Source organism: Physella acuta, unplaced genomic scaffold, assembly GCF_028476545.2.
Source record: "Physella acuta isolate Inbredline_101_S28 unplaced genomic scaffold, ASM2847654v3 ptg001477l, whole genome shotgun sequence".
In the NCBI taxonomy this organism is placed as follows: domain Eukaryota; kingdom Metazoa; phylum Mollusca; class Gastropoda; family Physidae; genus Physella; species Physella acuta.
In genome coordinates, this window is record NW_026732992.1 from 179,370 (window position 1) to 194,544 (window position 15,175).

Genomic DNA, 15,175 nt, shown 5'->3' on the forward strand with positions numbered 1-15,175 from the left:
ATCAACCTCCCCCCACCCCTCAACCCCAAATTTGAATAAAGTGAGAAATGAAAGTTTTACCCTATAATTTTCACTGACCACTGGTCAAACTTGATATGAGAAATTGGGATGAAGATGATTTTAACTTAAACACTGGACGGCAATAATATACAAGTCAAAAATCAATGTAAAAAAAATTCACTGGACCAAGCATGGATATTTAGTCTCAGGTGTTCCCTTCAGGTTTGGGGGGGATTCTCTTGTAAGTTCATGCAACACATGAAGGGGTGAGACGAAATATAGTGCTCTTACATTTCTCTAACTAATTATTTTACTGCCTTTTTCAATGAACAAAAGAAAATCAGGTCTTCAACCAAGTTTAATTTTTTTTTTTCAATACTCAGATCTGTAGCCATTTCTAACCTTTACAAGTTAGACAAGATCTTCTATAATGAAGTCAAAGTTCTATTTAACTTTAGTGCCCAAATAAAAAAAAAAAGTAAAATAATGTTGACATTTGATAAATGTCTGAAAAAATAAAAAAAACTGGTTCATTGGTCAGACATTTTAAAATCAGGCGCGTTCCAGTACCCAGCACTAATTGAGCCTAATTGTCTAGGGCAGTGTTGCTATCAAGACCATGAAAAAAAGGAGAAAATGGAAGTTTATGAAGTCATGTAATAAAACAAACCAATCATTTGCATAATGAGCACATAATGTGTGCCTCCCACCCCTCAACAACACTCATCACAATAAAGCAGTTGGTCCAACAGAAACAGCTCAGTTTAACAGCAAACAAATTTTGGTTCAAATGATGTTCAAATCTTTTGGATGTTCAAATCTTTTGGATGTTCAAATTTTTTGGATGTTCAAATCTTTTGGATGTTTAAATGTTTTGGATGAGAAGTAAAATTAGAAACCCAAAAGTCAACCTGTGCACTAAGGTTTTAGTTTTTAAAATTTAGTTTCAGCGTGTGGTCGTTACTGGTGTAGATATGGCTGGCAGTGAAAAGTATTTCAACTTTTGTTGAAAAAAGACGTTTGAAGTTAAATGAGTTTGAACTGAGAGAAAAAATATGATGTGTACAATTAGGGTATGTACATTCAGCAAGTGGCATGCTGAAAACATCACAAAATCACATGTCAAAATTTGCATGCACATTTTTATCTACTTCAGCATGTAGCTGTCATGCAAATCAATAGTAGATTTTGTGTGTTAAAAAGTATGTTAAAATTAACATCACCATTTTTATAGGAAAAAATAGTTACAATAGTATAATTTTTATGGACATTTCATAAGTCAAATAAAAAGAAAAGCAGGAAAAAATGCAAAGGAAGAATTTAAAATTTGCATCTAGCTCCTGTGGGCTATGAGATTTTCAGTTCTAATATTTCTCTCTATTTTTAACAAATAAATTTGTTTATTAATTGTCTTAAACTATGTCAAGTTGGCTAAATCATGACATTCAACTTTCTAGTGGGTTACGTGTTTTAGAATTGATAAATTCACCTAAGCAGTTTCCATTTCTGCTGACATGTTGTGTATCCTTCCATTTTTCAACAAATCCGGGTGTGTCATCTTGATGTCTGGCATGACGGGGCTGTGACGGTACGAGTCCCTCATGACGTCGCTGTTGTTCTCCATGTTGGCAGCCACAACCATGATGACAGTTGTGTCGGGGGTCGTTTTGCCACCTGGGAGAATCTCAGCCCCACCCATCAAATCAACGCCTGGACTGGGCAGGTTTGTTTTCTCCACAGCCTGGTCTGACAGGGGGCAAGACAAAGCATTTTCCCACGGCATCGTCCGGTAGTCATCACAGTAGTCCTCTTGCTCCACAGACATCAGCATACGAGATTTTACTGAAACACAGACAAATCACATTATAAACAGATGTGTGATTGTACTGAAACACAGACAAATCACATTATCAACAGATGTGTGATTTTACTGAAACACAGACAAATCACATTATCAACAAATGCGTTATTTTACTGAAACACAGACAAATCACATTATCAACAAATGCGTTATTTTACTGAAACACAGACAAATCACATTATCAACAAATGCGTTATTTTACTGAAACACAGACAAATCACATTATCAACAAATGTGTGATTTTACTGAAACACAGACAAATCACATTATCAACAGATGTGTGATTTAACTGAAACACACACAGACAAATCACATTATCAACAGATGTGTGATTTTACTGAAACACACACAGACAAATCACATTATCAACAGATGTGTGATTTTACTGAAACACACACAGACAAATCACATTATCAACAGATGTGTGATTTTACTGAAACACAGACAAATCACATTATCAACAAATGTGTGATTTTACTGAAACACAGACAAATCACATTATCAACAGATGTGTGATTTTACTAAAACACGCAAACAAATCAAGAGACGTCTAAATAAAAATCTCAAAATAAAAAGGAAATATTTCACTAGAAAACTAAATTCCTGTTTTTAGTTTACCAACAAAAAATGTCTCCTGACAAGGGAAAAAACATGTTTGTAACCTAAAGTTAATGATGTGGGTAAATTGTGAAGAGACTAGAGTTTGATGACATCACTTGCTGCAACAGATGGACTAGTCAGCTCTCTTATTGATTCACTACCTCTATAAATAGATCTTATGCCCAGAACAGATAACACAACAAAGTCAACTTTTAATATTTTCTACAGTTTAGAAAAACTTTATCAAATTATTTTCTTTTTGTTGTTGATTCAGCCAATAAATAATGTCAAGTTTTTATTGCCTAAGACACCTTTATTTATCTCTAGTGAAGGAAATTTTTATTCTTGGATGCCTGAAAGTCCAGGACATGATGTTAGCACACAAGAAAAAAATGTGTTTAAGTGATATGCAGGAAGAGCTAAACAAAGATTAAGAGCTTAAGATAATGAGCTGATGATAATACATTAACTTTCAAGTGAAAATACTTGTTGGTTAGTAAATGGTCCCACAGCTTACAAAACCCACAGGTAACTCATCCACCTGGATGAGCTCAAGTCTTACCAGTGACAAATATAGTACCAGGTCAAGGTCATGTTACACCTGGCTAAAGTAAAAGGTCAAGGTCACATAACATCTGACTAAAGTAAAATAAAAAAAAGGTGAACAAATGAAATGGCTGACTGGATAACCTGGAGACTTACAATTGGGGGTCGTGTACGGATTAGGCATGTCATTCTCCGTCATCATCCGAGGTCCCATCTCCTTCTGTGGCAAGACTGGTTGTTGAACAAATCCAAGCATGGGGGGTTTGGTGGAGTAGCCAATGTTTAGGTTGGATGGTGACATGCTGCCCAGAAACACCGCAAAGCAAAACACTAGAACCTGCAGTGGTGGAGGAGGTCAGCCCTCGTTAGCATCATTACAAGACAAAAATCTGGCAAGTGGCTGTGTGTTGGTGTGGAAGGTTGAGGTCACTGAGGTTTTTTAACTAACTTCAGCACCACTGGTACTGGGTGAGTTACTGTAAAACATAGAAGTCACCACTAGCACTGGGTGAGTTACTGTAAAACATGGAAGTCACCACTAGCACTGTGTGAGTTACTGTAAAACATGGAAGTCAACACTAGCACTGTGTGAGTTACTGTAAAACATGGAAGTCACCACTAGCACTGTGTGAGTTACTGTAAAACATGGAAGTCACCACTAGCACTGGGTGAGTTACTGTAAAACATGGAAGTCACCACCACTGCCTTTACCACAGTCCCTCTGGAGATGGTGGATATACAAGATGAACAATAATTTTGGGCTTTTGTTTGACAGACTTCTATAATATTTCAATAAAATTTAAATAGTTGTAAGTTTACATCCAACAGACATCTTCTTGTGTTAAAGTTAATCTTCAACTGTTGATGCATCCCACTGTGCTAGAGAATTGAAAACAAAATCAGAAATTCGTTTTCTAATCTAAGTAAAATTTATACCAAACAAGTTTATTCAAATGTATATTAAGCAAGGTAAAGTCAAATTTAAATTTAAATCAAGTCAGATAAGTTTGCAAATAAAGTCATATATTAGTATGACTGTAAAAAATGGAATCAACTAAATTCCAAACAGATATTTAAACATATTGTTCATCTTGATATCCACCATCTCAAACATGGCTAATGTAAGCAATATATTTTATCCAATGACCAAGAGATTAAAATAAAAAACCAAAACACAATATCTTTGTAAACAAATAAATGGGTGATGATGAAGGGGGGGGGGGGGTGATGTGATAGTCACATAAAAGACACAGACGTATGAAATAAATACACCCCAAGGTGGGTAAAGATAATAGACATTCCCTGTACCATGTATCACGGTGAATGCTAGGTTTATGTATACGTACAAATATGAAGGGGTATGAAATACAACATTAAACTATAATCTGAGTAGGCTGAGTTAATACCACCTCTACCAAAATAAAATATATTTCCAAAAAAATGGTGCAGATGAAATAAAATAGTTTGGTTTAGAGAGCTGCCTACTATATTAAAAATATCAGTAGTAATAGTGTTTTATTTTAAATTTAAGTAAATGACTTTTAAAAGCGATTCACTTTTCACACTAATTAATATTCATTTTTTTTCGACCAATTGTGATTACAAAAAAAGCATAATAGGTAGGCTATTTTGATAAGTCAAGGCAAATTGAGAACCATTTGTAAACAGGTCACTATAATTCATGAGTGAAACTTGTCAGATAAGAAAGTAAAAGTAGGCAGCCCTATTTTTTAGACAGGACTTAAGTGAATGAATCCATGTTGAGGTGGGTGAATGGAACAGTCACTAGAGGTAACTCAAGCTACTGACCATCAATGCTGTCCCTGTTTGTGTTGCTGAAGCTGCTGCTGCTTTGGGCATTTTGCTGACCAGTGACTGTAGCTTTTGGAGTTGACCCAGCAATGACCTGGAGGATGACCAGCAATAAGTTAGCCAATCATTTACCCATTCCAATCATTGACCCATTCCAATCATTGACCCATTCCAATCATTGACCCATTCATGCTAGTTACAACAAATGTAACCAAGTACAACTGTACCCATTTATACACAAATTGATCTCAAACAATACTAGCAGTTGAAAACAGCAGTTACCTATTATTGTTTTCCAGATTTTCAACTTTTTTCTTTAAATCGTTGTTCTCGTGATTGTAAGCTTCAACCCTAACAACAGAGAAAAAATCCAATAAAGAAAATTGAACAATAAAGAAAATGATAAATTGATTAAATAAATCCTGGTAGCCAGAAAAGAGGCAATATAAGAAGTGTAAGGTGAAGCAACATATGATTGTATGTAAGGAGAAGCAACATATGATTGTATGTAAGGAGAAGCAACATATGATTGTATGTAAGAGGAAGCAACATATGATTGTATTTAAGGAGAAGCAACATACGATTGTATGTAAGGAGAAGCAACATACGATTATATGTAAGGAGAAGCAACATACGATTGTATGTACTTTGAAGACAGAAATGCTTTCACCTTTTTTCCAAAGCCTCGAGGTACTCTTTCTTCTTCCTGCGACTTTCTTGAGCAGATATCTGTGGAGAGGAAATTTCCTTTAGGCCAACAAGAATTGATGCAATCACTTCATTGTTTTCTTACAGGATCAATTGTTCTAATTATTTAAATCATCTTTTTTCTAATTAAACAAGTGACTCAGGGGTAAGCTGAGCAATAATCAATTGTTTAATTAGGTCAAGCTTTGACCTACTTCTTCATAATGCTCAACTGGTTTAGGGAAACGTATTAAAATGACTGAAAAAGTTAAAGTGATTGTGTGATACACAACAAACTACTGTGATACACTTGTTTTAAAAAACCGAGGTGAAAATGTTAATATTATTCAAAGAACTCATTGGTTGATGATTTTCAAAAATGCCATGAACTTGTTACATATATTTTTTTAAATAGGGATGCTAAGGTAAAACTCAGCTGTTGGGGGGAGGGTGTGAACTATTGTCTAGCACACTGTGAACTTTTGCTATGAACAATCTTGAGAGTGGTCTTACCTTGTTTTTAATTTTCCTGCGGATTTTCTTCAGATTCTTTTCCTCCTGCTTGGTGAGTGGGAGTTTGGTGGGGATGGGGTAGCCCTCGGATATCAACGTCCTCTTCTCTTCCTCAGACAGGATCAAAACTCCCGACTGCGAAATCTGGGAGTTAAAGGGTTAACAACCTTAGTTAAAGGGTTAACAACCTTAGTTAAAGGGTTAACAAGCTTAGTTAAAGGGTTAACAACCTTAGTTAAAGGGTTAACAAGCTTAGTTAAAGGGTTAGCAACCTTAGTTAAAGGGTTAACAACCTTAGTTAAAGGGTTAACAAGCTTAGTTAAAGGGTTAGCAACCTTAGTTAAAGGGTTAACAACCTTAGTTAAAGGGTTAACAACCTTAGTTAAAGGGTTAACAAGCTTAGTTAAAGGGTTAACAACCTTAGTTAAAGGGTTAACAACCTTAGTTAAAGGGTTAACAACCTTAGTTAAAGGGTTAACAAGCTTAGTTAAAGGGTTAACAACCTTAGTTAAAGGGTTAACAACCTTAGTTAAAGGGTGCAAACAGTTGCCTGGTAAATGTATGGATAGAGGAGTGATGAAACCTGCAATACATTGACACCCACAAGGTACCAGATCTTTGATCACATTTTTGGAGCAGCAGTTTAGATGTGGTTTCAGCAGATGCCAGGGGTCAAAGTTCATTCAATGACAGTGGTGTAGGCAGAAGGTGTTTTGGGTTTAGACCCCCCCCCCCTAAAATATGACAACTATCTTGTTTTTAAGTTAACTTAAGGTGACACATAGCTCATGCTGATTTTAATTTTAAATAGTTCAAATAGCCAATAGCATAACACTTTACTTTCTCAAAAACATAATGATTATATATATATATATATATATATATATATATATATATATATATATATATATATATATATATATATATATATATATATATATATATATAATCTGAAACCTTATAGTTAACATCCCCCAAAAATCCTGGCTATTGGCTGAGCCACTGTTCAATGATGTGTAAGTAAATCAGGTATTTAATGTAGGTCATCAATTAAAGTATTACAGGCTTCTGATGTAGGTCATCAAAGAGTATTATACAAGGTAAACAGGGACATTATATAGGGCCTAGAACTTGCTGCTACCTTCTGTCTATTCTCTCAACGTCAGCTACAGTGAGGAGAAGGGGAGCTGGTGTACGGTGGGTATGTGTGGAGAGTGGGTCTGTGTGTATGTGTGTGGGGTGGGTCTATGTGTGTGTGTGGGGTGGGTCTATGTGTGGGAAGTGGGTCTATGTGTGTGGGGGTCTAAGTGTAGGTAAGTTATGGTCTGACCACAGAGAATCTAGTAAGAAACACCAGGGATGAGTAAAGATTTTGACCAAGCTGGTCTCCTACATAAGGAGATAAACAAATGGGTCAGGGAAACTACAGGTGACAGCACACAACCTCATGTCTAGACTCCACAGGTGGGACACTGAGTCTAGTGTGGTGTATACCACATGTGGTGGTACAGCGTGGTTGTACAGCCCATGTGGTTGTACAGCCCATGAAGTTGTACAGCCCATGAAGTTGTACAGCCCATGAAGTTGTACAGCCCATGAAGTTGTACAGCCCATGAAGTTGTACAGCCCATGAAGTTGTACAGCCCATGAAGTTGTACAGCCCATGAAGTTGTACAGCCCATGAAGTTGTACAGCCCATGTGGTTGTACAGCCCATGTGGTTGTACAAACATACCCACAAATTGCCACACATAAACCTTTTTTTTTAGTAACTGTGATCTATTTAAATTAAAATTGTTATCTCAGCTGAACAAAAAGACTTCAAACTAATCTGTATGGCATTAATAGACAGTTATGGTCTGTATGGCATTAATAGACAGTTAGTCATGCGGCTTCTTCTCCCATTTGTTTCACCCCCCACCCACACTCAAACCCTCCCTAAGTAATGTTCCAGGTACAAAAGTAAACATCCGGGAAACTATACTACACATACAGGTAGACTTGATGGAGATTAAACTACACACACGCAGGTAGACTTGATGGAGATTAAACTACACACACACACACACACACACAGGTAGACTTGATGGAGATTAAACTACACACACGCAGGTAGACTTGATGGAGATTAAACTACACACACACACACACACACACAGGTAGACTTGATGGAGATTAAACTACACACACACACACACACACACAGGTAGACTTGATGGAGATTAAACTACACACACACAGGTAGACTTGATGGAGATTAAACTACACACACACATACAGGTAGACTTGATGGAGATTAAACTACACACACACACACACACACACAGGTAGACTTGATGGAGATTAAACTACACACACACACACACACACAGGTAGACTTGATGGAGATTAAACTACACACACACAGGTAGACTTGATGGAGATTAAACTACACACACACATACAGGTAGACTTGATGGAGATTAAACTACACACACACATACAGGTAGACTTGATGGAGATTAAACTACACACACACAGGTAGACTTGATGGAGATTAAACTACACACACACACAGACTTGATGGAGATTAAACTACACACACGCAGGTAGACTTGATGGAGATTAAACTACACACATACAGGTAGACTTGATGGAGATTAAACTACACACACACACAGACTTGATGGAGATTAAACTACACACATACAGGTAGACTTGATGGAGATTAAACTACACACACACAGACTTGATGGAGATTAAACTACACACACGCAGGTAGACTTGATGGAGATTAAACTACACACACACATACAGGTAGACTTGATGGAGATTAAACTACACACATACAGGTAGACTTGATGGAGATTAAACTACACACATACAGGTAGACTTGATGGAGATTAAACTACACACATACAGATAGACTTGATGGAGATTAAACTACACACACACAGGTAGACTTACACACACACAGGTAGAATTGATGGAGATTAAACTACACACACACAGGTAGACTTGATGGAGATTAAACTACACACATACAGGTAGACTTGATGGAGATTAAACTACACACACACAGGTAGACTTGATGGAGATTAAACTACACACACACAGGTAAACTTGATGGAGATTAATTTGAATAAAATTTTGGATTGTTTACATGTTGTGTAATGCTAGTGACAGGGAGAGGGGTGGGGGTGGCGAGTGGTGGTTTAAGACAGGTCATGATGACATTAAGCCATTAGTTGCACAACTGCCATTCTTACAGGTAGGTGTGTAAGTGCCATGTGTACTACACAAACACACCTGAACACAATCACTCACCTGTCAACTGATCACTCACCCATCAAAAGTGAGTGAAAAACTTGGTACAATTCAATAATGTGAAGTGGTAAAGATTCATCATAAGGCTATATATGTGATTACAGGCTACATACAGACTATATATGGCTGATTACAGGCTACATACAGGCTATATATGTGATTACAGGCTACATACAGGCTATATGTGGCTGATTACAGGCTACATACAGACTATATGTGGCTGATTACAGGCTACATACAGCTATACGTGATTAAAAAACTTACTGGGTTGACAAAAAGTGGTTGAGCGTAAGGTTTTCCTGAAAGGGGTGAGCTGTGTCTGTAGGTTTGTCTGATGGGGCTTGATGGGGCAGACCGCTGGGGGCTTTGGCTGCCGTCACTGTCACTGCCAGAACTGCCAGGTGGTGTAGGTGGCAGCATGATGGACTCCAGCTTGACTGAAAGAGATGGTCAGTTGGTCAGGCATTGTGGCAGGGGGGGGGTCAGGTTAGTTTAGTCCAGGGGGTAAGGTAAGCTTAGTCCAGGGGGTCAGGTAAGCTTAGTCTAGTGGGTCAGGTAAGCTTAGTCCAGGGGGTCAGGTAAGCTTAGTCCAGGGGGTCAGGTAAGCTTAGTCCAGTGGGTCAGGTAAGCTTAGTCCAGAGGTCAGGTAAGCTTAGTCCAGTGGGTCAGGTAAGCTTAGTCCAGGGGGTCAGGTAAGCTTAGTCCAGGGGTCAGGTAAGCTTAGTCCAGGGGGTCAGGTAAGCTTAGTCCAGGGGGTCAGGTAAGCTTAGTCCAGGGGTCAGGTAAGCTTAGTCCAGGGGGTCAGGTAAGCTTAGTCCAGGGGGTCAGGTAAGCTTAGTCCAGGGGGTCAGGTAAGGTTAGTCCAGGGGGTCAGGTAAGGTTAGTCCAGGGGGTCAGGTAAGCTTAGTCCAGGGGGTCAGGTAAGCTTAGTCAAAACTACCTGTTTATAAAACTACCTGTTTATAAAACTACCTGTTTATAAAACTACCTGTTTATAAAACTACCTGTTTATAAAACTACCTGTTTATAAAACTACCTGCTTATAAAACTACCTGCTTATAAAACTACCTGCTTATAAAACTACCTGTTTATAAAACTACCTGTTTATAAAACTACCTGTTTATAAAACTACCTGTTTATAAAACTACCTGTTTATAAAACTACCTGTGTGTAAAACTACCTGTGTGTAAAACTACCTGTTTATAAAACTACCTGTTTATACAACTACCTATTTATAAAACTACCTGTTTATAAAACTACCTGTTTATAAAACTACCTGTTTATAAAACTACCTGTTTATAAAACTACCTGTTTATAAAACTACCTGCTTGTAAAACTACCTGTTTGTAAAACTACCTGTTTATAAAACTACCTGTTTATAAAACTACCTGTGTGTAAAACTACCTGTGTGTAAAACTACCTGTTTATAAAACTACCTGTTTATAAAACTACCTGTTTATAAAACTACCTGTGTGTAAAACTACCTGTTTGTTCGCTGGCTGGGTCTAGGCCCTCAGTCTCCTCCTCCTTGATCTCAATGTTGGAGCAGGTGATGGTCTCTGTGGTGAAGTAGGCGGGGGCTGATGTGGTGGTGACGATGATGGTGGGTTGCCGCTGGGAGGGGATGCTGAATGTGGTGGCTGTGGGTGCCGTCAGGAACGTGTCAGGGTTGGTCGTCTGCTCACACTTTACGTTGGTTTTCATCGTCAGGTCCAGGGCTGTGCTGTTGGAGAAAATATCCGCGTCCATTTCTGGAAGCAGGTAAAATAATGCAGGTGTGTGGTGACTTGTTGAGTACAGTGTTGATTTTAGACATGGTAATAGAATTTACATAGAAAATATATTTTTTATAAGTGTCCGTCCCTCCCCCCCTTGTGAAAGAAACACTGATTGAGAAACAAAAGGCAAGTGGTGGTGGGGATGGGGAACACATCTGTTGTTGGAATTTGGAACAGCAAGTGACCCACAGAGCCACATATATCTGTCAACAAGTTGGTTGGACGTAAGTGTGATGTGAGAATAACATCAGATTCGTGCGTGTGTTTGTGTGTGCGTGTATCAGCTGACCCACAGACTACCAGCCAACTGACCACAGCAGGTTCAATAGCTCTCACGTCACAGGCACATTAAGCAGACGTCAACGATTAAACTTCTGACGTCATTGTTTATTAGCGGGGTCGTTTGGGTGACGTTTTTCTACAACAACGAGGCCACGCACTGATAATCGAAACATCGTAAACAAAATACGACGATCCTCCTGGCACGGAATTTGAACTTTTTGATAAGATACATACATTAGTATTGGTATTGCGGTTAGGATTAGAGCTGTGCCATAACTTATAGGGCGGGATGTAGCAGAAGACATTAGCCGTCTGCTGACACAGTACGACAGACATGCAGCAGCAACTCACAGAAATATGTACATGTGTACACAACTACACACGACTAGACTCGTGTACACACAACTAGACTCAGATTTAAATAAAGCACCATGTGCATGTATCCACACGCGTCCACATTACTAGACTCCACATGTATCCACACGCGTCCACATTACTAGACTCCACATGTGTCCACATTACTAGACTCCACATGTGTCCACATTGCTAGACAGATTTTTTAAAAAAGATGAAGGAAGTGTTAACCTTACGACCTGCTGAACTTTACATACATTTACAGGTAAACACAAGAAAATGTCATGTGACCTGCTGTTGGGTCACGTGACCTGGGTATATCTTGACATAGTTAACAAAACGTGCTCCACTCACCAGGGGTCACCAAAAGTCCAAATTTGGGGGGAGTGGGGGGGGGGGGGGTCAGCCAATACGTCAGATATCAATGTAAGCCGTCATAATGGCCGGCTAGACAACTCGAGTGACTGAAACATTTCACGTATCTCTGACGTCTGCTACCTTTAACGGCCACAACTAAACCCATTTTATGTAAAGGGGGAGTCAACTCCCTAGGGGCGTGGTCAGCAGTTGTCTGTCTGGAGGGGTGTGGGGGGGGGGACAGCAGTTGTCTGCCATGTGGTCAGCAGGGTACTAGACGGATTCGATCCACAACCAAAGACAGACTGGTGTGCGTCACTTGATTTACACGCCAGTGACGAGAACGCGATTGGACGAGAATCTCGGGGGGGGGGGGGGGGGTTCCCTGGGTAATTCGGCCAGACACATCTGTTTGACGAGGCAAAATTAATTACGTTACGCAAGCCTCAGGGTGGATTACTCCCCTTTAGGTTTAAAATTGAGTCCCGGTTATTTCCCTGTACCAGATCAATGTTACCGGCCTTGAAATGTTCCCATCGGTTTAAAGATGCAACGAGCGTGGGAGGTTTAAATGTGGTTTATAATATTAGCTGATTCAGCAGAAACTGTGAAATTCAAATAGTTCTTATAAAGAAATGTGGTCACGGGACAGAAAGATCGCTCTCCGTGGTCAAGTGACATACGATCACGCTACGTGACAGATGATAGTTTTACGTGGGCGTGTGACAGAGGACCTGACGTCATCTGTTTGTTTCCATTGATAAAACATCGATCAATGAACGGAAGCAGAAGATGACGCGCTCCCCCGGCGATGACATCAGCAGGAAGCTCTACTAAATTATCATGGCTGCCCACAGGAAAGTGGGCGTGCTACGAACTTGGTGTCATCCAGCAAATGGTTTTAGTGAGGGGTCACGTGTGGACTGGCAATACAGATCTTTGATGGCAGTAGCACCGTGTCAGTAGCACCGTGACAGTAGCACAGTGACAGTAGCACCGTGACAGTAGCACCGTAACAGTAGTACCGTGACAGTAGCACCGTGACAGTAGCATCGTGCACCGTGACAGTAGCACCGTGTCAGGAGCACCGAGACATGAACAACTTGTCATTCAGCCAACAGGAGCTGCTCTCTACAAAAAATACCAACTGGCAACTCAGCCTAGCTCCATAACGGGACCAAATGTTTTCATCAACTCAACGATTCGGGCACTCGTTGGACTTCTGGCCAAGACCGGAAGTAGTTTCCTGTAGCAGCTGACCAGTCCGAAGACTTAGAAAACTTGATAGATTTGAGCAGGGCGTGCAGGTTGGTTAGGCTTCAACCAACGTGATCGTCAGATTGCTAAAACTGTTTGATGCTAGGAGCTGTAACTACAGCCAGCCATAGCTAGTTGGGACGGGAGACAGCCATAGCTAGTTGGGACGGGAGACAGCCATAGCTAGTTGGGACGGGAGACAGCCATAGCTAGTTGGGGCGGACAGACAGACAGCCATAGCTATTTGGGACAGCCAGCCATAGCTAGTTGGGACAGCCAGCCAGCCATAGCTAGTTGGGACAGACAGCAAGCCATAGCTAGTTGGGACAGACAGCCAGCCATAGCTAGTTGGGACAGACAGCCATAGCTAGTTGGGACAGACAGCCAGCCATAGCTAGTTGGGACAGACAGCCATAGCTAGTTGGGACAGACAGCCAGCCATAGCTAGTTGGGACAGCCAGCCAGCCATAGCTAGTTGGGACAGCCAGCCATAGCTAGTTGGGACGGGAGACAGCCATAGCTAGTTGGGACGGGAGACAGCCATAGCTAGTTGGGGCGGACAGACAGACAGCCATAGCTATTTGGGACAGCCAGCCATAGCTAGTTGGGACAGCCAGCCAGCCATAGCTAGTTGGGACAGACAGCAAGCCATAGCTAGTTGGGACAGACAGCCAGCCATAGCTAGTTGGGACAGACAGCCATAGCTAGTTGGGACAGACAGCCAGCCATAGCTAGTTGGGACAGCCAGCCAGCCATAGCTAGTTGGGACAGACAGCCAGCCATAGCTAGTTGGGACAGCCAGCCATAGCTAGTTGGGACAGACAGCCATAGCTAGTTGGGACAGACAGCCAGCCATAGCTAGTTGGGACAGCCAGCCAGCCATAGCTAGTTGGGACAGCCAGCCATAGCTAGTTGGGACAGCCAGCCATAGCTAGTTGGGACAGACAGCCATAGCTAGTTGGGACAGACAGCCAGCCATAGCTAGTTGGGACAGCCAGCCAGCCATAGCTAGTTGGGACAGCCAGCCATAGCTAGTTGGGACAGCCAGCCATAGCTAGTTGGGACAGCCAGCCATAGCTGATGTCAAGTTGACGTGTGAGTTGTACCGTGCGGGACCAACCCTCACCTTCCGTACTGTTGAGTCCGTCCATGGGTGAGCCCAGTTCGTTGTCGTTGATGCTGTAGCTGTGTTCGGCCTTGATGCAGGGCGGGTTCATGGCGTCGGTCATCATCTTGTCGTTGAGCACAGGGTCATCCAGGAACGTGTTCAGCCAGTCGTTTTCGTAGCCTTCGTCTTCGGGGGTCGGGAAGCCGCCCTGTGGGGGTCAAAGGTAAGAGGTTAGTTGTGCTAGGGGAGGTTTAACTACTGTGGGGGGGGGCACTAGCTCTATCCATTATAGATGTATGTATTGTTTAACTAAAGCCCGGCAGTCTGTTGGCTAACCTAAGACTTTAATCAGTAGCGTAGCGGGGGGGGGGACGACATATGTCCCCGGGCGCCGACCTTAGGGGGCGCCAAAATGGGTTGGAAAAATAAATTGAAAGGTTGAGGGGGGGTGCAAATCGAAAGTTTGAGGGGGGGGGGTGCAAATCGAAATCTCGAGGGGGGGGGGGGGTGCAAATCGAAACGTTTGTCCCCGGGCGCCGGGAAGGGTCGCTACGCCACTGACTTTAATACATCAATTATAACCGAGGCAATGGGCATGTAAACATCAGACTAGTTGACTAGAGTTAGTCTAAAAACACTTGAACCATCCCGAGCCTAAAGAATAATGCCAGTGTTACAAGAGTGTTGTAAAGTGCCATCACGTGGGGTATTGCAC

At 41.1% G+C, this 15,175-nt stretch overlaps 1 protein-coding gene across 1 annotated transcript; it reads right to left on the reverse strand.

Moving 5' to 3' along the window:
* Positions 1-1,389: 1,389 nt before the first annotated feature.
* On the reverse strand, positions 1,390-14,668 carry LOC131928214 (cyclic AMP-responsive element-binding protein 3-like protein 1; the record flags this gene model as incomplete). The annotated part of the gene is made up of 9 exons (XM_059284160.1): positions 1,390-1,842; positions 3,164-3,344; positions 4,817-4,913; positions 5,102-5,170; positions 5,490-5,548; positions 6,020-6,163; positions 9,589-9,761; positions 10,809-11,075; positions 14,479-14,668. Coding segments are annotated over 9 exons (1,533 nt in total), but the record flags the coding sequence as incomplete, so codon positions are not given.
* Positions 14,669-15,175: the final 507 nt, after the last annotated feature.